Source organism: Exophiala mesophila, assembly GCF_000836275.1.
Source record: "Exophiala mesophila strain CBS 40295 unplaced genomic scaffold supercont1.5, whole genome shotgun sequence".
Classification (NCBI taxonomy): domain Eukaryota; kingdom Fungi; phylum Ascomycota; class Eurotiomycetes; order Chaetothyriales; family Herpotrichiellaceae; genus Exophiala; species Exophiala mesophila.
Genome location: NW_015622508.1, coordinates 479044 through 500812, shown reverse-complemented (window position 1 = coordinate 500812; position 21769 = coordinate 479044). Strand labels below are relative to the sequence as shown.

Genomic DNA, 21769 nt, shown 5'->3' with positions numbered 1-21769 from the left:
ACGTAGTCTCGTAGTCACTCTTGAATTAAGCTTTGTAGGATATACGGATATAACATTCCCCACATTAGGACGATAGTATACGTCTTCCCTTGTGATCCATTCCATACATCCTCGCCACCTACACTATCTATCTGGCGTCCATACCACAGTAGTACATAACAGCCATGGCAGAATCATCATCAGGAGGGACGGCAGACATACAGTCCGAACGACTCACCACCGAGATATCTCTCCTCGAAGCCATGTATCCAGGTCGAGTACAATACAACGATCGGACACGGGAGGTACAGTATTCTCGAGGGACATCCGATGGTAATAGTGTTGGCAGAGGCGGAAGCTTGACACTACGAATACCCAGCACATATCTCGCTGATGCTCTTGCTGCTACCACTTCTTCCATCCCCCAGACCGACACCGACAATGGTTTTCCAGAAATCCTCACCGCACGTGACACATCAGGAAACGATATCCGTACTCAGACGCGGAAGATGATGAAGACCGACCTGGAGTTACGACAGGGAGAGGAAGTTCTGGATCAGATATTAATGGCATTTGATGAGTTGGTTGATGAGAGGGAAGGGGGTGGTGATGATGGTGGTGGTGGTGGTGGTGATCAGGATTATCAAGGTGACGGCGACGGTCATGATCACACTACTCAACCCAAGACGGTTGTTATTCGTAAAACCGTCATTATTTGGTTACATCATCTTCTAGCGACGTCGAAGCGGAAATTGGTGACATCTCCTACTTCACTTTCAGGAATCTCGAAACCCGGATATCCAGGAATCCTGATCTACAGTGGTCCAACCGAGCTGGTGGATGCACATGTACGAGATCTGAGGGCTTTGAAGTGGCAGGCATTTCAGGTGAGGTGGGATTCGGTGGATGAGGAGAGACACCGGCAGGATCAGCATGACGAGGATAAGGATATGGACCAAGAAGCACGAGACATGACTACAGAGTGGGAATTCACTCACGGTAAGGGAAAGGTGGTGGAGGTGGCAACTATGGCAGACTTGGTTGGTGCCATAGTCAAGGAAACACATAGACAAGTCGTTCTGAAAGTCCTGGGAGTCAAGTGAGATAGATGTCACGTCTATTCAATCATCATAATTCATCTCACCTTCTATCTAAAGACTATCTTCCCTCCATCTTGATCGAACCCTTTGCCATCCTTCCTTCTCGCCCAAGCCACCTCTCTTTTCTAGTCCCAATCCTCTTTCTACCCATTCTTGACTTCCCATTTCGCTCAATCTCGACAGCGCACGGGCAAAGGCGAATCTCTCCTCATCCCCACTAAAGATACTGCTCGATTTCAACATGCTCATGCTCATTCCCAAATCGTCCATGAGGTTGCGCATTACGTCGTCAACATCCGCACCTTCACCCTCCCCTTGGCCAGGTCGATCGTGAGGGCCACCTTCATTGGCTTTGACCGATTCAGCCACTTTCCGGTCATCGGGGCTGACATCTGAGTCTTTCTGGTCTACCTTCTTGGTCACATTCCCTAATGACTCACCAAGCTCAGCCTTGCTGAGAAACAGTTGACTCAATGGGACGGCAGTGGTGAGGACTAGTTTTGCTTGCGACTCGTAAACAGCATCGATAAAGGTGATGAATCGACGAGCCCAATCTCTTTCACGATGGGTCATTCCGGGAACGTCGGTGACAATAAATGCGTCAAAACTGCGCATCATTTCGATGTAATCGGCCGCTCCAGTCGCTCGTCCTATGAGTTCATGAAAGTCGAATCGGGCTGCTCGTCCAGAGACCAAAGGGATCTGGACATCCCGGCCCCAAACGGTAATTGTGGTTGGGTGCGGGGGGTCATTCTCGGGGTCACCAAGAAATGAAAACCATTTGTTGGCATGCGAAACTGCCGCCCGATCGAGAGGATGGTGGTACACTCCGGAAGGGGGTCGAGGAAGTTTTCTATAATCGGTCGAAGAGTCGAGGTTGATGACTCGAAGTTGCTTTTTAAGGAGATTGATGCAGGGAATAAAAGATTGACGCTGGATACCGTTTTTGTACAAGTCGTCAGGATGTCGATTCGATGTGGTCACCAGAACGACGCCGTGTGACATGAGAGCCTCCAAAAGTCGCCGTAGGATCATGGCATCAGCCACATCGGTGCACTGGAATTCATCAAAGCATAGCACCGAAGCGGTTTCGGCAATATCGGCGGCGACAAAAGGGACGGCATCGAATTCGCTGCCTTGCTGCATTCGAATTTTGTGTAGTCGTTTATGGACATCCTGCATGAAATTGTGAAAGTGAATTCTCGTCTTGGACGTGATGTTGGGAGGGAGGGTTTCGTAAAACAAATCCATGAGCATGGTCTTGCCGGAGCCTACATCGCCATACATGTAGAGGCCCTTGGGCAGGTCGGCTGGAATTTCATTGATGACCTTTTTCTTCTTGTCACCGCCAAAGAGTGAACCGAACATGGATTTCTTGGGCGGTTGCAGGTCCTCGATGGTCGGGTGAACGACTTTCGGTGCCGTGTAATCTTTGAGACTCTCGTGCAGGTCTTGGAGATGTTCGACGAGTGCTTCACAGGGTGACCAATCAGTTTCCTGGGCTCATGAGATATTATATATCAACAGGCTATAGCTTACTTCTTTGATGTTCATCATCCCGTAACTTCCTCGAGTGAACTCTCTCATCGTACTCTTCTAACGGACCATGTGTGGCAACGTGGTTGACGCTAGCAAATGTTCTTCTCTGCAGCCCTCTTGAGAACGATTTCCGTCGGGTAGTGACATTTCGGAGGGTAACAAGGCTTCGTTTCGGGAGAGGTGCAGCTGTATGCAGTGCTCGGTGGGTGGGGCTGTAGTTGCTCTTTCTCCCATTTCGTGCTCGCAGACCAGTCAGGCAGCCTGTACATAAGGTCCGTCGTTGGTATAGAGTGATGGGTTGGGAATTGATTGCTCTCAGATAGCTCTGGAAGGCATTGGAGCTGGATAAATGGCGTGCCGAGGCTTTCATGGTTGTCAAGGAGCCTCAATTCTCGAAATGGCGGGCATGAGAGGCTAGTGGGAGGAGAGCATGAGAGACTGACAAACGTCTGTTAAGAGGCGTTGGTATTGGAAAAGAAAGAACAGGAACATGAGCTGGATCAACGCAAGAAAAGCCCAGTCTTGGATAAATCGCCAATTGCCGTTGAATTAAGCTGGCGCAATAATAATTCGATGTCGGCGGAATCAAAGCGAACGCCACGATTAGAGTCGGAGAGCGAGAGGATGAAGTGGAGTTTGGTTGGTGCGTGGAGGTCAAGGGTCGGAAGAGACGAGAAGAGAGAGAGAGAGAACGAGAGCCACAGAGGTTAGAGTCCAGAGGGTTCAGAGGGTCCAGAGGGTCGGGACGCAACCTCGTGATTGCCCAATTCCTGATTCGCAGCGCCTAAAAGTAAAGTTGCCATGTGCCTACGCAAGGAAGGAACGACCTACCCGGGCCCTTGCACCGCGCTTTCCTCGGTCAAAAATCTTGACTCCGAAAATGGGCAGGTGCGTGGCAATGGAAAAAAGAATCGCCGAACACACCCGCGACTGCCTCCATTCAAGAATTTGGATCTACTCCGTAAGTAAGAATGGAAAGAACGATTGACCGGTTGAACTTGCACCATTTCAAATACATGGCCAAGATATTGCAAGCGCAGACTGACTCAAGCTACAGCTAAAAGGCCATTGATGTCGACAATAAATCAACTTGTCTCATACGCGGTGTGCTGTCCATTGAATCCCACTCGGGGATCCAGTCCTCCTCCACTTGTTGTCTCATCGGAGACTTGATCCTAGTGGGAAAGCACTCGCTGCACTGATAATCTCCATGTCTGATGTCCTTGTGCTGGCGCGCAGGTGCGCCATCCCACCAGACCAGATATACCTTCACCCAACATCGAGCCTTCACACAACATCCAAGTGGGCAGTTGGGAGGTGGCAGCAAGAATGAGAACAGGATTAAGAGAGAAACAACATTGGTCAAGTCAACACACCCACATATCCCGAGATACAATTCCAAACCCTCTCACCGGGGCGCCAAACATAACCACGTTAACGCATCACTCATCAGGTTGCCCTGCCCTTTTCTTTGGTTTCGTGCGTCGCTTCATCCTAACCACACGCCTTCCCAATAGAACAGTGCAGGTCAGATAAAGGCAAAGGGGGCTTGGGACAGCCCTTGAATCCTCGTACCAGCTCCCCTTCAACCCGCAGCAAAGCTCACTTGTAGCGTCAGCTTGGGATTCCGTTGTAGAGCCACATCAAGATTGTCATCGTTTTCCAGATCTAACATGCTGTTGGTCGGTTCGTCTCGGTACTGTATCGCAATGTCCTCGTTCACCTTCAATCGTTCCATCAGTCTACCTTTCAACGCCGGGAATGAAATATCCTGTGGCACTCGGATCGCAATAATATCGTCCTGGAAGAAAACCTTGACCTTGATGGCCTGCGCCGCTGCGTTGCCTGTGACACTCGATGAGGTGGATGTCTGCGTCAGGTTGCTGTTCTGTGAGTGGAGATATGGCGGGCGCTCTAGCCCACCGCTAGCAGACATGGGAACTCGGGCTTGCTGGGACATTCGACCGCCAGGAGGTGGCATTCCCCCATAGCCTCCTCCCACTCCTTGTTGATTGGACCCGATTCTGGATACGGGTTGCATCGATTGTTGAGAACCGGCTGACAGGCGATAATCCTCGCCCAACGCGCTTGGGTCAATCTCAAAGTCTTGACCCGGTTTGGGTCTGAAGAGATTTCGCACTAGCATACTCTTGGAGATATGAGGCGGCATAGCTACAATCTGCTTGATGTATTCGTCCAAGTTTTGTCTTCGTCCGTTCGAGATGGCATCAGTAACATGCGCCACAGGTCCCGGCATGAACGGCAGTGTCCGAGGCTTGCCCTTGTTGCCCGCCTCTTCTGGGAACATCTCGAGTAGAGCAATCTGAAAGTCGTAAAAATCGGCGTAGTATCGTGACAATTCCCACCACCGTCCATCCTCCATCTGACACTCGATTATATACCAATACATATCGTTGTCGAAGCAGTACCGAGGTACACAGGCGCTGATGGGAGCGAGGGGCATACCAGTCGCTTGTTGTGACTGTCGTACAGGTTGTGAATCCTGCCAATATTAGCTTCTCTGTCGCAACTCGTCACGACATGGCCCAATTAGACTCACAAAGTTGTTGCTGGCTAGCGATTGTTGCGACCCGCCGTTCTGGATGCTCATGCGATCCATGTCATTTGCCAGCCCTTGGCCATTATCAAACTTGCCCAAGCTAATGCTACTGTTTTTATATTCGGCCGCAAACTTTTTCCACTCCTCGACCCGAGGAACACCAGCTTTGCGGACAGCCTCAAGCGGATCGGCGACCGATTGCATCGTAGATGTATCCTTGATATCGACAAAGGAGACCGGGATCAAGCCTGGGCCTCCCAGTCGTCCGATTGGTTTGGCTACAAACCATTCAGGATTCGATTGAGCCACCACAATGATGGCTTCTCCGGCTTTAGCTTCCAGTTCGTCGGCTCTTTCGGCGTTGAAGTCGTATTGAACAATGCCGTACACCATGGCGCCGTTGTGGCGACCGGCCAAACTTTGATTTCGGGTGTGCATGATGGGCCTTGTCGTCGCGGTTGACTCGGATCGTGCGTGTGATATACTTGAGCCCTTTTCCGAGAAGCCAGAATCATGCCCCTCAGACGGTCGATCGCTGGGTGACGAAACCGAAGTTCCGCTTTGTCTCTGCTGCTTGCCCACGACTTCGAAAAAAGCGACAGGAACCAGGCCCCGGGCGGTTGGAATCAAAGGATTACAGGCCTCGTACCACTCGGTGTCGTCCTCACGGCTCAGCACGTGGAAGAAATCGCCCTTGTGAAAAGCAAGCTCTTGGCCATTCTTGTTCTGCGGCTCATAGTCGTAGAGGGCTTTGATCACCTTTTTGGGAGGGAGCGCTTGGATGGTTTTTGGGGTGATGGATAGGTTGGGCGCTTTGTTTCCGTCTTTGTCACTCTTCAATGACCTGCGGATAGCCTAGATGGATGACGCAGCGCGCACCTGTCAGCTGTGTGACTCACAAAGGACGAGAGTAACCAAAGAATACACAGAGGGTGCTGAAGGTTCGAGTCAAGCGCAGTGAAGCAATAGCACATACCTTCATGGTCGCATTGACGGGTGCCCCGCAATGGCAGTGGCAGCGTGGCAGCGACGATGGGCGGCGGAGGTCCAGAAAAGGATATGCAGAGGAAAGAGGCTTGCAGGTGGACTAGGCAGAGATGCTATCGCCCAATTGATCAAGATTCTTGTGGTATTGGACTTGGGCAGGAGGCCGATTTGGGAAGCAGTTTGAGGGAGATTGTGTTTCAAGTCAACAAAAGAGTCGAATCGAGAGGCAAGGAGGACGACGGGGGCGATCGATCGTAATGGAGGATGTGACGAATTCGAGATGGTCTGCCTGGGGCGTCAATGTGTGGAACTGCCCGAAACTCTGGCCACAGAATTTGACCTTTTGATCTGGGTTCCTGAAACTGTGGTACGGCGCTGGAATGCTGGGACACGCAGAGGTTAAGGTTTTCTGGGATAGGATGCGATGCGATGCTCAGGGTTGGTACCGTGGCTCCCAAGGACGATAGATTGTTGAGGGGTTCGCGGGCGAAGTTTTGCAAGGTCAAAATGTGGAGATTTAGGACCCAAGACGCAGCGACACGAGGCAGCAGGAGTTGAACCGGAGAACCTAAAAAGCTCACAAAAGCCTCTAACACGTCTAACTAGCTTAGGGTCTTGTGTTCCGGGGGCGAAGGCCTGTGAGTGCAGTTTGCGTAGGCTATGAAATCAGAGGAATCAGCGCGTGGCTAACCGAGATGAGAACCCATCGTCTCCGTCTACAACCTTGCAGTCACAGATTCCGTAGACTCATAGAACTTGCAGACACGTCCCTTGTCTTTCCGAGAGTGGTGAATACATAGTGATGTTGACACGATTATTGACTACTCTGACTACTGACGCTGGCTGACGACAGACACAACATGACACGGGTCAAGCGTGAAAGTGACTACCGCATGGTCTGTCCATACAATACCTGAATCAGAAAGGATCGGAGGGTGCGGGTGTGTTATCCTTACTCTCTACAGCTGAAATTGCCCATCACTTTACGGGCGATGCGATTCAGCGGTGCACCAAGCATGTCCGTGGCAGGTGAAGCTCCAGACTTCTGGGCCGTGCATGCGGTCCAGCAACTTCCATGAACCATCACTGGGATATCACTTGTGAGAAGATGTTTGGCCCCAATCAGAGCCGGCTCGGCACCAAGAAGACCCATAAGGGCTGAAGGACATGCCTGGAACTAGCCGCTTAGGTAGGACCATCCCAGCCGGATGGCCGGGTGCAGGCTTATAGTTGCAGTGGGATCATGTTGCCTTTTCATCTCCGAGGTGCCTGAGGCTACTTAGGCGTGCTAGGTTACAAAGTGCGCCACCCACAACCAACCATCACCACCGCCTAATACTAAGGAACCATTGTACGTTATTGGTCGTGGCTTGCGTCCACATCCCTTCCTGCTGATCCCGGAACTTGACCAGGAACATATTCCTTAAGAACCCTGTCTCGGCTCATATTCTTGTCCAGCCTTGGCTCTCTTCGTCTGATCCGATGTTTGCTGATGATACAGACGTCTTGAGCGAGATAGGCAGTCATATTCGATACTCGTTACGTATCAACGACAGTACACAATTCCAGTAGAGTTCAAAGCGGCTACCAACACGGCCGGGTTCACGAGCTGCAGGCACTGTCACGCGTGGAGAACTGCTTGTGTGACTTTAACTTCGAGAACGGACATCAGCAAGTCAATTTCTTTTGACAGCTACGGCGTCATATTAGGTCTGTCCAGGCAAAGAGTATTAAAACACCCACAACACCTCAACAGCCCAACTTGGCACCATGTGAATTCTGAAGAGGTCTCGACAAGGTAGGATAATATGTCCATGCCTGGGTCTGAACTCCTAATCAGATCAAAAGTCGCTCTGGGCGTCTGTTGGCACCCGCCAAACACTCATAAGTGACGGCAGCCACAAGTGCTCGTCTGCGATCCGTCATCCCACTGTATCAATATCAAATTCAATCCCATTTCCCATGTTGTTTTCATGTGACGAGTTCCGCCTAGGTGGCTGACACTGTACACATGTCCGCTCAAGTAAAAGCAAAATATGCCGCTCAGGAACCGTCCCTAGCCGGTCGGCAGGGTTAAATAATGCTCGAGCAGTGATCAAAAACAATGCTCTGGAAAGAAGAGACGCTCCAAGAAAATGCGATGCCGTCGTCAACCCTGTTACCTCAGATTTGACCCTTGATGTCCACATGACCAAACGCGTTGGTCTTTGCTACGTGAAAAATCGATCCAGCTTTGCCTGTGAGAAAGCGCACGTCGCCGTCGCGTTCTTCCAATAATGTTGGAGACTCTTCAGGCACATGGTCGAGGAGGAATTGACATGCCTCTTCGTCAGTCTCGAAGCCGAGCTCTTCGGTGATGAAGCGAAGTTTTACATCCGGTTTGTACCTGGGAACAATTAGTCATGACCGCATCAAACGTATGAATTTCTGGAGAAGACTTACGATCTGCACAGGCATGCCAGCGCTGCCAGTCTTTCTCGCTCTACAAACATGTCCATCAAGTACGCCCCCATCGCGGGAACAGTCAGGTACAATTTGAAGAACTTGTGGTAGTTGCCCAACGCCAGTGCTGAACGCACCTCAAGTGCGTGTTTGATGGCTGGTTCTTTCTTGTCTGCCTCAGTTAGATCAGAGAGCACGTCATTCATGTCAGTCCGGTTGCAGGTGTGGATAAAGTAGAGAATACGATATGCGGTAAATTCCACAGGGTGACCTCCCAGATTCTGGTTGTACAATGCTCGCAGTTGTGTCTGGCATTGATTATACTCACCCAGGTCACCCTTCTCCAGGGCAATGCGGGCATGGTATTCGTAAACGCTAGTCGTGAAATCATTCTTGATATGTTGGACCGTCAAATCTTGTCGCAGAGACTTGAATTGGTCGCAGATGTAGGCATAGTTTGCGTCAGCTCGCCATTTCTTCTTCAGAAGCTCCAACGTCTTCTTGAGCACTTCGAGAGGTCGCACGTCATCCGGGTTGGGCGCCGAGGTCAGTCTGAAATAGTTCTTTTCTAGCTTCTGGGAACGACCAACAACGGGGCCTGTTGATTGGGGCTCGGGGGAACCTCCTCTTGATGACTCTTGCGTTCGCGGAGAATTTGACCCATTTCGAACATTCTCAAATCTTTTTCTGCGCGACTCCACCAAGGTTGAGTTGTTATTACTTACGAATTGGCTCGTGTCAACCTTGGCTCGCTTCTCATTGCGATTGAACGAAACCCGGTCTGCCAAAGATCCAGATGGCTGGGCATTCATCCTCCATGGCGGAGTACTAACATGGTCTCCCTCAGTTGAAAGTTCGGTTGACTTCCGTTTACGTGGTGCATGGGATTGAGATTGATGCGATGTATGGCTGGGATCCCCGGATGGAAAAGGTGGAGGAACATAAGGAGACGGAATTGGGGCAAGAAGTACACGCGTTCGTTCTTGCTGTAGTATCTGCTGGGGTAGAAGATACGTCTGCCAGTTTCTGGTGTCCAGTGTGCCAGAAGATTGAGCCTGAGTTATGATTTCCTTGAGTTTGGCTTCAACTTGCTCCTTTGAAATTCCATTTATCGAGTTTTCCACGGCAAATGATCGGTTGACATAGTCACGGACTTCAGGGGACCAGACGGTCTTCTTCTTCACAGGTTGGGGCACAGAAGCCGTTCCAGAAGCGGTGTTTGGAGGGGGTGGAGGGATGTAGGGTTGTTGAAGAGGTAGAGTAGGCGCGTTGAAGCCTAACGTAGGATGCGGTGGTGGGAATGAAGACGGGGGTCCAAATGTATGGCGGGCAGGAACTGAAATGTAAGCATTCGCGGCATGGGTATTAGCCGCCGCGTAAGTGTTTGCGGGCCAGGCAGAGTTGCCCGCGGAAGAAAAACTCATGATGAGAACGGTTTGAAACAATCAGGCGAGGGAATGTGAAGGTGAGTGAGCCTAAGCAGAGAGAGAACAGGAATCGAGTGGCGGTGGATCGCTGGGGAGGATACACCAGATTCAGGAAGGGTATGTCAGACGATCGGAGATAGAGAACGAGTTCTTATGGCGATCCTCAAGAGGATGGTGGAATGATTTCCTGTGTGTCGGTGAAGGACAATGATGAGGGCGGTTGTGGTGTGGTTAAAAGATGAAGGCTGAAGACGGAGGAAGAAGAGGTGTAAGTCTTGGCGCTCTAACCTATCTTAGACTAGCTCAGTCTGGTGATGCTATCATTCCCAAAAGGCACTCTATCACGATCCAGGCAACCTGAATCTACACATCATTTCCTTCTTTCTGATATCACTGGGTGGCAATGTGCCAATGTTTCATCTATGACTGAGCGTCAATCTCTCCTTCAAACATGATATCCACCCCTGGTCAAAGGCCGAATGTTCCTCAAGAAGCCAGAGCTTACTGCTGGCTCACGGCCATCTCTTTTTCAAGACGAAGCACTTCTGTTCGTTCAGGATGGGGTGGGACTCTATGAAGGGTCGGATCTCCACCACCTCAAGATTACAGACCACATGCTCATGATACAGCAGAAAGTACAAGATCGATACATGCCAAAAGGGGCATGCCTATCTAACATCTCATCGAGTTTGCTATGTTGATGATAGCGACCCCCGGTCCAATTCATGGGCTGTAGATCTCAGAGATGTTGAAAAGCATGAGTATCAGGTCTGTTTGTCCTTCCTAGTGTAGTGACTTGGCTCATTATGACATGTCAAGGCTGGCTTCTTGAAGTCTTCGTCCAAGATAACATTGAGCCCTCGGCCGGTCAAAAGAGGGTTTGGATCTATACAGAGAGGTGCAACACCTCAGTCGCCGACCTTCCAAAGGATTGCTTCTTCTTCATCCCCTACATCTCGCTCTTCTAGCCCCTTCCGCCCGGGAACTCTATCTCCAGCAAATCTACCTGTTGTGGTCGGCACATGGGTTTGCCCTATTTGCTCATTTTCGAACCCTGTGCCTTCCAACTTCGATCCCACCATTGCCACAGACTCATTCCCGTTACCGCCATGTCTCGCTTGTGGAATCAAACCACCGTATCCACTTGTACTAAAGGCCGCCATTGCAGCCAATGCGGGGCGAACGACCGAGGATGCCAATGCCACCCAGAACCTGGCCGCTCCACAACCTGTTAGACAGTCATTTCACGAGGACAAGACAATGTCTGAAAACACTTGTCCTCGGTGCACATTCCACAATGCCCCAGGCATGCGAATTTGTGAGCTGTGTTCGGCGCCATTGCCGACAAGTGCCAAAATTATCTTTCAAGGTTCAGAGAATCGACCTGGGTCGCCGGGACCAGAGATATCTGGGCTGTCACTTGAGGAAGATCACGAAGCCCAACCCATAAAGCTTTCATTTCGAAATGGCGGCGACCGAGTCTTCTATGACAGGTTGAAGAATGCAATGATCCAACGCAAGTGGCTTCTTCAGGTGGCCCCTCCTATTTCGCAGGCGGGCAGCTTCGGCACCTCAAGTGCGTTCGACGCAACAGCCCCAAGAGAAGAAGACAAGACACGTGTCACAGCTGCGGGGATTGCAGGACTCGAACAGCGAGGCCTTCAAAGCCGGAAGAAAACTGAGGTTGTTCTTGGCGGCGCTTTCGGAGACCTGGAAGCTCTTATGGCATCGGCGAAGGACATTGTAGCCCTGGCCGAAAAATTTGCCGACGAATCAGGTACGGGTAGGGGAATCTCTGGGACCTCGTCGGATCCCATTCTTTCACAGTCCGCTGCGGCGCTGGGGATGGTCACAACGAAGGACATTTTGGGCGAGGGCTCCAACACACTCTATATTAATGAACTCGCACGAAACTTAGCCGAATATGCAACCGACGACAGAAGGGCAGTACTTCGAAAACAAGGTGGAACAATGAGTCTGGTGGACCTATGGGCGATGTTCAACAGGAGCCAAAACGGAGTAGAGCTAGTCAGCCCCTCAGATTTCTACAAGGCTGGGGAAGCCTGGGAGCGTCTGGGACTACCAATCAAGCTGCGAAGATACAGAAGTGGGCTTCTTGTCGTCCAGGGGCGTGATGCAAGCGATGAGAAGACCATCAGGCAGCTGCGAGACTGGCTGATCTCGCTTCAGCCCCCAGAATCTGACGACCCAGTGCTCTGGGATTGGGAGAACTTCGGTTTTGGAGTTACTGCTCAGCAGGCGGCAGCCAAATTTGGATGGAGTTTAGGTGTTGCCAACGAAGAGCTGGAGATGGCTGAGGAGAAGGGCGCTCTCTGTCGCGAAGATAGTGTGGAAGGACTCAAGTTCTGGTTGAATCGTCTGGTCGACGAAGATGAGGATTTGCAACAAACTACTTGAAGGAAAGGAATACCAAGTGAGCCAAAGACGGCGAGATTCAGTGACCGCTCATACTAGTCGATTGATTCCTTCTTCATGGTGAAATCTATTGCTTCTGCTGGTTGAATGTTTGAAGAGATCTGTCCTATAGGAGTTGCAGGGCTGGACACGCTTCTACTTGGGAGTGGCTCTGTTCGTACCTAGTTATGGAGGATTGGATGGCCGTAAGCGCCCCTGATCGCCCATCAGCATTGTTCCAGGCATGCAGGACGCCCGGGGCGCCGATTCGTCTGCCCCTCATCGAGCCCCTCGGCCCCATAGAGGAGGCTAATAAAGCATGATCGCCAGTGTTCATCCCCACAATTGAGGTGCGTGACTGCGTGGCTGCGCAAGGTCCTCTCGGCGAACCTTCCAAAATGCCATATTATTTTCTGGACTCCTCCTCCACCGTGTCGCCTCCGTAATGAATCTCCTGCGTGAAAAGACGCAGCCTAGAGTCTCACAGGACTTGGGATTTCTTTCAGCGAAGATGCTTGCTTCCTGACCCTAGTCGCTCCTTTTTTTGATCGACCAGCAACAGAAAAATGGCAAGACTCGGCCGTGGTGGCTTTCTAGCCCTCGCCGTAGTCTTCCATTTGACTTACATCTTGTCCATATTCGACATCTATTTCGTCAGCCCCATTGTCCATGGCATGAAACCTTTTGCCCTAGAGCAAGAAAAGTCACCAGCAAAGCGCCTGGTCTTGTTCGTGGGCGATGGATTACGCGCTGACAAGGCCTTTCAATCATTCCCAGATCCTTCGCCCTCAGACCCTGCCAATGCAGACCTCTCCCCCAGACCACTCGCTCCCTTTCTCCGCTCTCGAGTACTTGAACATGGGACATTTGGGGTCTCTCATACCCGCGTCCCTACCGAGTCCCGACCGGGCCATGTTGCTCTGATTGCAGGATTATACGAAGATGTCTCTGCGGTTACTACTGGTTGGAAACTCAACCCGGTGGATTTTGACAGCGTCTTCAACAGGAGCACCCATACTTGGAGTTGGGGGAGCCCGGACATCCTGAGCATGTTCAAAGAAGGTGCTGTCCCGGGACGTGTGGATGCAGATGAATATCCTGAAGACTTTGAGGACTTCACCCAAGATGCCACGGCACTCGATTATTGGGTCTTCGACAAGGTCAAGGATATGTTCCAGTCGGCCAGCACAAACGCTACCATCAATGCGGCCCTTCGACAAGAGAAGGTTGTCTTCTTCTTGCATCTCCTCGGTCTCGACACAACAGGTCATTCCTATCGACCGTATTCGAAAGAATACTTGCACAATATCAAGGTCGTTGACCAAGGAGTGGAGGAAATCACCAAGCTTATCGATGACTTTTATGGAGATGACAGCACTGCCTACGTGTTTACCGCAGACCACGGAATGAGTGATTGGGGTAGCCATGGAGATGGGCACCCAGACAATACAAGAACACCTCTCATTGCCTGGGGCGCCGGCGTTGCCCCTCCACAGATCTATCCTGACGGGAATGCTCCTGGTCATGAAGATGGGTTCTCTTCTGATTGGGGCTTGAATAATATTCGAAGACACGATGTTCAACAGGCGGATATTGCTGCTTTGATGGCATATCTCGCAGGGATGGAATTTCCAGTCAACTCTGTCGGGGAATTGCCTCTGCCGTATATTGCAGCCACACCAGGAGTCAAGGCCAAGGCAGCTTTGACTAACACTCGGCAAGTTTTGGAAATGTACAGGGTCAAGGAAGAACAAAAGCAAGCAACTGCTCTCAACTTTAAACCATATCCGGTTTTCTCCCGCACCAACTCAACCGCTACAGATCGTATAATCGCCATCGAGACCGCAATTTCTCAAGGGCGCTACGAGGCAGCAATTGAGATCTCGGCCGATCTTCTCCAGCATGCCATTCAAGGGTTACGCTACCTCCAGACCTATGATTGGCTGTTTCTTCGCACGTTGATTACCTTTGGTTATCTCGGCTGGATCATCTACGCCCTTACGACGGTCATTGATCTGCATGTTTTACATGGGGCAGTGTCTGATGACAGGACGCTGGCTTCAGTGGTTACGTTTTCCTCTTTGCTGGTGCTGTTGTACTCATCCTTCATCATTGACCGGTCACCAGTCACATATTACGCCTATGCCTTCTTCCCTGTCTTCTTCTGGGAGGAGATTTTCGCTAGAAGGAAAGGCTTGATCGCAGGTCTCAAAGTGCTCTTTGGTCATGTTCGGAATCCTTCAGACTATATCTCAGTCTTTCTTCAAGCTTCAGCCTTCCTGCTCATTCTTGAAGCATTTGTGAGTACCTTGATCCTTGATTGAGGAGTTTTCAAATTGATGTTCTCAGGTCCAATCATACTTCCACCGGACAATTCTCACCGTATGCTACGTCATTGGCGCCATTTATCCCCTGGCATATGGTGCGAAATTCATCAAAGATCATCTCTTCCTATTCATCTCTTGGATGGTGGGCTGCATTGTGTTGAGCACATTTACACTTCTAGAAGCCAACAAGACTGAGAGCGCCAATACTATCACAGCGGGAGGCGTCTTGATGGCTGGAGCCGGTGTTTTTTATCTCTTGTTCGAAGATCGCATCACGTCACAGTCAAGATCTGCCAAAAATCACGAATCGAATGCCACTCAAACATCTCGCCTTCTGATGGGTGTGCAGGTGGGTATCATTCTACTTACCATTGTGGTTACACATTCCAGTTCGATGTCGATTCAAGCGAAGAAAGGACTGCCATTTGGGAACCAGGTGGTCGGATGGCTTGTTCTCATCACATCTCTGATCTTGCCTTTTGTGCATCGCATCGCCCCCAACAAACATTACCTCCATCGTTTGGTGGTCATATTTCTCGCCTTCTCGCCTACATTTGTTCTTTTAACGATATCCTACGAGGGGTTCTTTTTCGTTGCATTCTGTGCCACTCTTCTTACTTGGGTGCGGCTAGAGACGGCCATCCAACAGTTCGAAACAGCCGGATCCGGCGGCACCGACACTACAACCTCAAGCATCTCGCATGGTGTGACGATAAACTCAACAACGCCTCAATCAGCGAATCTTGGGCCGGAAGCTACCTTCCGCACGGTTGCTCTGTCGGACATCAGACGAGCACTTTTCTTCCTTTTTTTCCTCCAATCCGGATTCTTCTCAACGGGCAACATTGCATCAATATCGAGTTTCAGTCTCGATGCTGTATATCGTCTAATTCCGGTTTTTGATCCTTTTTCGCAAGGGGCATTGTTGTTGTTTAAAATCATGGTACCGTTTGCTATTATCTCAGCGGCCCTGGGGATTCTGAACCGACGACTGGGTCTGCAATCCTCGGCGTTGTTTATGGTGGTGATGGCTATTAGTGATGTTATGACCATGAACTTTTTCTGGATGGTCAAGGACGAGGGGAGTTGGTTAGATATTGGAACGACTATCAGTCACTTTGTGATCGGGAGCGGTCTCTGTGTGTTTGTATCTGGGTTAGAAGGTGTGAGTGAATTGTTGATCAGTGGTGTTGAAGTTGAAGGGTTCCAGGCACAGGTGAGAGAACAAGGTGGAGTTGAGAAAGTGCCCAATGGTGTAAAGAGTAAATAGACGAGTTGGGAGGTATCCCTTGGGCATATTAGATCTCAGAAGAGATAGACGGTACAAAATCTGTCATCTTCACTCGCTGATATGGTAGCACATGAGCACCAAGTCACATAAGCCTCCGTGCTCTCCAAGAACCCGTGTTTTTCTACAACCAAACAACCCTAGGTATCTACTCCGTAGATGACAACTTCAAACCCTCGTCTGGTTATTCCGTCCTTAGTCCAAAAGCTACATGATGCAAGCTTTCGGGGAAAGGGCTTAAGCCGGACCATGAGCAGATTGGCCTCGATCAGGATGTACGAGTCATTCCCACCAATCAATCATAAGGCGATAAGAAAAGTCTCCGTGTCTCCTCGAGAGTCACAACGTGAGGGGGACGCAAAACGCGGGGCAACGTCAAAGGTAGATTGGATGAAGGTTCGGTATAAGGTCTTTGCCCGAAAGTGGACACTGGAACAGACGTTCATCAAAACGGTTGAAGGAAACCCGATCTTGGCCCAACTCTGCCGAAGATTGTGAAGAATGATGATTAAATACTAATATATGTCAATGGAATCCTGGGAGGCTTTCAAGTTGTTGTTGATGACCCGGGTCCACTCCACCACTTTGTCTCCCATTTCCAACGACATATACATTGCTCTAGGCAGTTAATCTACTACCGATGGCAGTCTCAAGTCTGGACTCGCGAGTATTTCGCAATTTATTCGGTACACAGCAAATCCGAGACATCTTTTCTGATGAAGCCTATGTTCGACGTATGATCCAAGTTGAAGCAGCACTGGCTAGAGCACAGTCATCGACAAATGTGATCCCCGAGAATATAGGACGAGATATCACGGCGATGGCAGATGAGGTTAAGATCGAGTAAGTAGAATGAATTGTCAGGTTCTTTTCGAACTTATCCAAACCAATCGACCTATCATCCATCCACTAGATGTCATCTAACCTTCCCCATCTCCTCTAATAGTTTCGACCGCCTTTCTCTCGAAACCGATATCGTCGGGTATCCCGTCCTCCCACTCGTTCGCCAACTAGTCGAAGCCACGCCCGATGCCGAGAGTGCGAAATACATTCACTGGGGCGCGACCACGCAAGACATCATGGACGATGCATCCATGCTCCAAATCAAAGCCGGATTGGAAATCGTCAAGAGCCAACTCGATGACTTGATCGGCATTTTACAGCGACTTTCCAAATCACATCAACATACTCCCATGGCCGGTCGAACACATCTCCAACATGCCTTGCCCGTTACCTTCGGCTATAAATGCGCCGTTTACCTATCTAGTCTTCTTCGCCATGTCGAACGACTACGAGAAATCGAAGCGAGGTGTTTACTCGTTCAATTCGGCGGTGCGGCAGGTACGTTGGCGTCGCTTGGAGAGGATGGATTGAAAGTACGGAGGCAATTGGCTGTTGAATTGGATTTGAAAGATCCGTCCATCACATGGCATGTGGCGCGTGATAATATTGCCGAAGTGGTCAATTTTCTGGCTCTGGTGGGTGGATCTTTAGGAAAGATTGCATTGGATTTGATCGTCATGTCGTCGAACGAATTTGGCGAGGTTTCTGAACCATTCGTGCCACATCGTGGTGCGTCGTCGACGATGCCGCAGAAACGAAACCCCATATCTAGTGAAGTCATCCTGGCGGCGTCCAAGTTGTTGAGGGAAAAGGCGAGTACTTGCTTAGATGCCATGGTGGTGGATTTCGAACGGGCTTCTGGGCCATGGCACCTCGAATGGTGTGCTGTTCCGGAAGCTTTTGTCTTGGTGGTTGGTGCTTTGCACCAGACGAATTTCGCATTAAGTGGTCTGGTGGTGAATGTGGACAATATGGCGTCGAATCTGCATTCTTCAAAAGGTCTGATTGTGGGTGAAGCGGTCATGATGGGTTTGGCCCCTTTTATTGGACGTCAGAATGCACATGATGTTGTCTACAGTGCGTGTAAGACGGCAATCGAGACCAATGACTCTCTGTTCAGTGTCTTGAGCAGTTTGCCAGAGGTGACTACCAAGGTTGATACGGAGCGAGTTCGAGAGCTTTGTGATCCTTTGAGATATATGGGCGGCAGCGCGCAAATGGTAGATGATGTCCTCCGTGCAGCAGAGGTATACTCGGGTCAAATACTTGGAAAGAAGACGACAACTAATGGTCATACGAATGGCTTTACTCACAAACTCGCCGACTCTCACTGAGGACATGTATTTCCAGGCTCTGGCATCAATGAGGAATACCTTCTATCCAACATGAACAGATTACGTGGAGCATGTTTTTGGGGTCAAAAAGAAGAATTTTGGGATTCGTCACTATCAGAATTAAATATTTCACCTTTTTATGCTTGATGATCATTCCCAGCACCCCGATCTGCAACACCTGTTGCATTGGTACTTCTGTTGGTAGGGTTTAGAGTTGTTGGGCCCTTTCCACCTTCGCTCGCGAGCTCAGCGCTTCCTACCGGTTCCTTACTCTCCGCACCGCTGAGGGTAGCATTGTGGCCGGCGAGGGGGCCACGAGGGTGGCCACTATCTTCTTGTAGTCGACGGAATTCGGTGTTGAGACTGGCATCGCCGCCAGTTAGACCTGATCCGCCTGGAGCTCCGGCGCCTTCGGGTCCAGATCTCTGTTTGGTTGCAGTATGTGCACCATCATGTCGAAGTTCATTCGATGTCTGGCCTTGTCCCGGATGACCGAGGCCTGTGTGTACATCGGCGGAAGTTGCACCAACTAGAGTCGAGCTGGCGGATGTTGAGACGTCTTCTTTGCCGTGTGATCGCAGAACAGATGGGTTGTTGCCTTGGCCGGGTGTCTCGCTACTGGTGTTGGGCTGGAATGTCTTGCTAGAAGGGGCGGAACCAGCGGGAAGTGTCTGCGCACTAAACTCGGGCGCGTGGTCGGCTGGGCTGACCTTTTGTCCTGGTTGATGCTAAGTAAGGATGGTTGTTAGTGTATGCAGAGAGGTTTTGTATCTTTCGAAGGGTAATCTTACGCCGTGAGTGGTCAAAGGCTCATCTCTCGGTTGAGTGGGCTTGAATTCGCCCTGGGCGTTGGTCATCGAGTCGGCGTTTCGTGCTGCCATGATTGTCTGCAGGAGTAATACAATGGTGTTTCTCAGGAAGTTTTTTGTACAGTTGTTGGTACAATGTTAAACTCTTAGATTGGTCATATGGAAAATGTATAAAGAATTGCTCATGTGAAGTATCCGTCGTGTGCCTTTTCGATCTTTAAGAATCTCATCTCGAGTATTTGACGTCATGTTGACGGTGAGTGATCTCATGTCGATAAATTTCTGAGCGTTTCTTTGCCTGGGCCAGGATGGATATGATCGTCAGGTACATGTGTAATGAGGTGGATTATATGATGGAATATATGTGCCGTTGAACGGTCGTCGACTTCCAGCCAATGAGATTGCGCGCATCTGCCATGGCTGAGACTCGTTCTGGATCCAGTGGCAAAGAGCCTCGAACAAACTCCAAATGTTTTGTATATGTTGATATTTCGATTGATCGCTATTGTGACCCGCAGATTATTGAAGGCATCTACAATTTGGTCACCATGTTAAGTCGCGAAATAGAGGTGTCAGGTGCAAGGATGAAATAGTCAAACATATGCTAGAGAACTCATGAACTTGACAATACTAGGTAGCTTATAGCATTGTAAAAGCGGCAGACGCCCCATTATTCGATGTCATCTGAATGTGAATATAATGTCCCATATAAGTTCCTCAAGCGTCAAGGACAGTCTGAAACCCTTCGCCGGGGAACGGGATCGGAAGCAGGCAGCACATCTGGCTCATTGTGTGGCATGTATTGCGAAGGCTCCTGAAAGGGAGAGGAAAGTCCAAAGTTGCTCCAGACGAGTCTTGATGGTCGGAGAACTCCAGAAATGAAACCAAAGCAATCATTTCACTACGGCCAACAAAAAGCCGTCGTAGTTCTTCTCCGAGACGGTCTGGACCACCACGGCCTCGACCTTTTCATTTGCACCAACGGACTCAATGAGATTCCTGATCCCAGCCACACGTGAATCTTTCCTTGCAAGTTCTTCATCAGCAACCATTCCCCTCCTAACCACGTTGTCGACGAAAATGGGGGTTCTGGAACGGACAGCCTGTAAAGCGAGTTCAAAATAGGCGAGGTTGTTCTCTTTGTCAGCATCGATGAAAACAAAGTCGAATTTGTCTCGCTCGCCGTTCTGGATCTCTTGGGTAAGCCTTGGAATCACGTCTATGGCGGGGCCTAGTTCAATGGTGACCTTATCACTAAGGCCAGCATTGGCAATGTTTTCCTCGGCGACCTGCTTGTGATGAGGATCGAGTTCGATGCTGGTCACTTTAGCATCATCAGGAAGCGCGCCGGCTATCCAGATAGCTGCGTAGCCACCCAAGGTGCCAACCTCAAGAACATTCTTGGCCCCGGCAATCTGAGCTTGAATGGCCAACATCTTGCCTTGGGCAGGATATGATGCGATGTCGGGCAGTCCTTTGTCGATGGAGTTCTTGTATGCAAACTCGAGAGCCTGATGGAACTTGTTGCGGGAAGGGTGAAGAAGGTGCTTGTTTGCGTATGCATCGACAGCATCCCATCGAGCATCGTGCTCGAGATATTGGTTGGTGGTGAACTTCTGAGCCATTCTGGATCTTTGATTCGTACGAGATTTTGAGACCTTGAAAGTGTTTGTTCTTCCTTGTTGAAAGATGCTCCCACCAGAGATGCCAGCGGTACCAGATCAGGTCATGTTGTGAGATTCGTGGTTGATATAGGTTCCAGTGGTACGAACTCTAGATTCGGCTTCGGCCTTGCGTCGGCCGAGATCGGTTATAATGTCCTGGTGCAAGGGTGTGACAATCACAGTGGCCATGGTGTAATCACCGTCATGGCTGATGCTGAGTTGACCGACTTGTTCTGTTATTCTGGACGGGGAAGGGTCAGAAGATCTGCGGGTGTCGCATATCATGTATGGGTTTCCGCTTGGCTCAAGATCAACCCTCAAATCAGAGAAGCTTAGCATGGTGGCACCCCAGGCTTTTTTGGCTGCCTCCTTAGCGGCCCAACGTCCAGCGAGCCAGGTAGCAACATGCTTTCTCCGATGTTCGGCTTGATGTTCGATGGATGTCCATTCAGGAAAGCGTCGAGTCAATTCGGCCAATTCATTGGGATGGAGAAAACGTTTGGTGAGACGGTCAAGATGACGTTGGTTGGGGTTCAAGGTTGGCAGGATGCGATTTGTGGCGATCAGGTCAGTGCCAATACGTATGTCTAGAGGGAAGGCGAGCCTCATCGGGCAGAAGAGGAGGAGAAGCACGTTGAAGAAAGGACTCGAATGGCGCAAGGAGAGAGGCACAAGATGCGTGGCTAGAAACACGAATGAAGTCAACAATCCAAAATTGGAGGAACGGGCAAAAGTGGGGGACACTCGTACCTTCCTTCAGTAATGGGTTATTGTTGTTGTTAGGGAAGGCACTCACGCACCGTAGTTAAATACGGTAGGCACGATGGGTAGGTAGGTAGGTACCTAATAATAAAATAATTGGCAGGCGCCTCCGTTATGCGAGGCTGGCTGTTTGCTACTTTCCTCCACGTTCGAGCTCCCCCACGCAATGACATTTTCATCATGTGAGGAGCAAACGGGATGCTATACGCGGTATGTGATGTCTAGAGCGACCGAGGTCCAAGTACAGAATATAAACTTCCTAGGTAATTCCACAATATCTACCAAGAAATAAA

At 50.2% G+C, this 21769-nt stretch overlaps 9 protein-coding genes across 9 annotated transcripts; 4 read left to right on the top strand and 5 right to left on the bottom strand.

Moving 5' to 3' along the window:
- Positions 1-163: 163 nt before the first annotated feature.
- On the top strand, positions 164-1082 carry PV10_06979 (uncharacterized protein; the record flags this gene model as incomplete). The annotated part of the gene is made up of 1 exon (XM_016371835.1): positions 164-1082. A coding segment is annotated over one exon (919 nt), but the record flags the coding sequence as incomplete, so codon positions are not given.
- On the bottom strand, positions 1074-3276 carry PV10_06978 (uncharacterized protein). The gene is made up of 2 exons (XM_016371834.1): positions 2619-3276; positions 1074-2551 (listed from the first exon to the last, which is right to left on the bottom strand). Exons 1-2 carry the CDS (start codon positions 2986-2988, stop codon positions 1131-1133), a joined length of 1791 nt encoding a protein of 596 aa, XP_016221166.1. The 5' UTR covers positions 2989-3276; the 3' UTR covers positions 1074-1130.
- A 331-nt stretch (positions 3277-3607) lies between these two features.
- Positions 3608-6642, bottom strand: PV10_06977 (uncharacterized protein). Its single transcript, XM_016371833.1, has 3 exons — positions 6155-6642; positions 5179-6033; positions 3608-5121 (listed from the first exon to the last, which is right to left on the bottom strand). Exons 1-3 carry the CDS (start codon positions 6158-6160, stop codon positions 4204-4206), a joined length of 1779 nt encoding a protein of 592 aa, XP_016221165.1. The 5' UTR covers positions 6161-6642; the 3' UTR covers positions 3608-4203.
- A 1222-nt stretch (positions 6643-7864) lies between these two features.
- Positions 7865-10244, bottom strand: PV10_06976 (uncharacterized protein). The gene is made up of 2 exons (XM_016371832.1): positions 8608-10244; positions 7865-8551 (listed from the first exon to the last, which is right to left on the bottom strand). The coding sequence occupies exons 1-2, from the start codon at positions 10029-10031 to the stop codon at positions 8329-8331; spliced, it is 1647 nt and encodes a 548-aa protein (XP_016221164.1). The 5' UTR covers positions 10032-10244; the 3' UTR covers positions 7865-8328.
- A 154-nt stretch (positions 10245-10398) lies between these two features.
- PV10_06975 (uncharacterized protein) lies at positions 10399-12513 on the top strand. Its single transcript, XM_016371831.1, has 3 exons — positions 10399-10614; positions 10667-10802; positions 10854-12513. Exons 1-3 carry the CDS (start codon positions 10514-10516, stop codon positions 12450-12452), a joined length of 1836 nt encoding a protein of 611 aa, XP_016221163.1. The 5' UTR covers positions 10399-10513; the 3' UTR covers positions 12453-12513.
- A 398-nt stretch (positions 12514-12911) lies between these two features.
- On the top strand, positions 12912-16151 carry PV10_06974 (uncharacterized protein). The gene is made up of 2 exons (XM_016371830.1): positions 12912-14749; positions 14799-16151. The coding sequence occupies exons 1-2, from the start codon at positions 13016-13018 to the stop codon at positions 16044-16046; spliced, it is 2982 nt and encodes a 993-aa protein (XP_016221162.1). The 5' UTR covers positions 12912-13015; the 3' UTR covers positions 16047-16151.
- Positions 16152-16704: 553 nt separating this feature from the next.
- Positions 16705-18241, top strand: PV10_06973 (3-carboxy-cis,cis-muconate cycloisomerase; the record flags this gene model as incomplete). Its single annotated transcript, XM_016371829.1, has 2 exons — positions 16705-16907; positions 17011-18241. 2 exons carry the CDS (start codon positions 16705-16707, stop codon positions 18239-18241), a joined length of 1434 nt encoding a protein of 477 aa, XP_016221161.1.
- A 1423-nt stretch (positions 18242-19664) lies between these two features.
- On the bottom strand, positions 19665-20675 carry PV10_06972 (uncharacterized protein; the record flags this gene model as incomplete). Its single annotated transcript, XM_016371828.1, has 1 exon — positions 19665-20675. One exon carries the CDS (start codon positions 20673-20675, stop codon positions 19944-19946), a length of 732 nt encoding a protein of 243 aa, XP_016221160.1. The 3' UTR covers positions 19665-19943.
- Positions 20676-20771: 96 nt separating this feature from the next.
- Positions 20772-21323, bottom strand: PV10_06971 (holo-[acyl-carrier-protein] synthase; the record flags this gene model as incomplete). The annotated part of the gene is made up of 1 exon (XM_016371827.1): positions 20772-21323. The coding sequence occupies one exon, from the start codon at positions 21321-21323 to the stop codon at positions 20772-20774; it is 552 nt and encodes a 183-aa protein (XP_016221159.1).
- Between the last annotated feature and the right edge of the window lie 446 nt (positions 21324-21769).

Bases quoted from the DNA above. Each gene is read 5' to 3' on its own strand.
- PV10_06978 (XM_016371834.1), bottom strand. From the start codon at position 2,988: ATGAAAGCCTCGGCACGCCATTTATCCAGCTCCAATGCCTTCCAGAGC. The intron at 2,552-2,618 runs GTAAGCTATAGC...CACCCTGTGAAG, and splicing joins GGATGATGAACATCAAAGAA to CACTCGTCGAACATCTCCAA.
- PV10_06977 (XM_016371833.1), bottom strand. The intron at 5,122-5,178 runs GTGAGTCTAATT...TAATATTGGCAG, and splicing joins CGCTAGCCAGCAACAACTTT to GATTCACAACCTGTACGACA.
- PV10_06976 (XM_016371832.1), bottom strand. From the start codon at position 10,031: ATGAGTTTTTCTTCCGCGGGCAACTCTGCCTGGCCCGCAAACACTTAC. The intron at 8,552-8,607 runs GTAAGTCTTCTC...AATTGTTCCCAG, and splicing joins CTGGCATGCCTGTGCAGATC to GTACAAACCGGATGTAAAAC.
- PV10_06975 (XM_016371831.1), top strand. From the start codon at position 10,514: ATGTTCCTCAAGAAGCCAGAGCTTACTGCTGGCTCACGGCCATCTCTT. The intron at 10,615-10,666 runs GTCGGATCTCCA...ATGATACAGCAG, and splicing joins GGGGTGGGACTCTATGAAGG to AAAGTACAAGATCGATACAT. The intron at 10,803-10,853 runs GTCTGTTTGTCC...TGACATGTCAAG, and splicing joins TTGAAAAGCATGAGTATCAG to GCTGGCTTCTTGAAGTCTTC.
- PV10_06974 (XM_016371830.1), top strand. From the start codon at position 13,016: ATGGCAAGACTCGGCCGTGGTGGCTTTCTAGCCCTCGCCGTAGTCTTC. The intron at 14,750-14,798 runs GTGAGTACCTTG...TGATGTTCTCAG, and splicing joins TGCTCATTCTTGAAGCATTT to GTCCAATCATACTTCCACCG.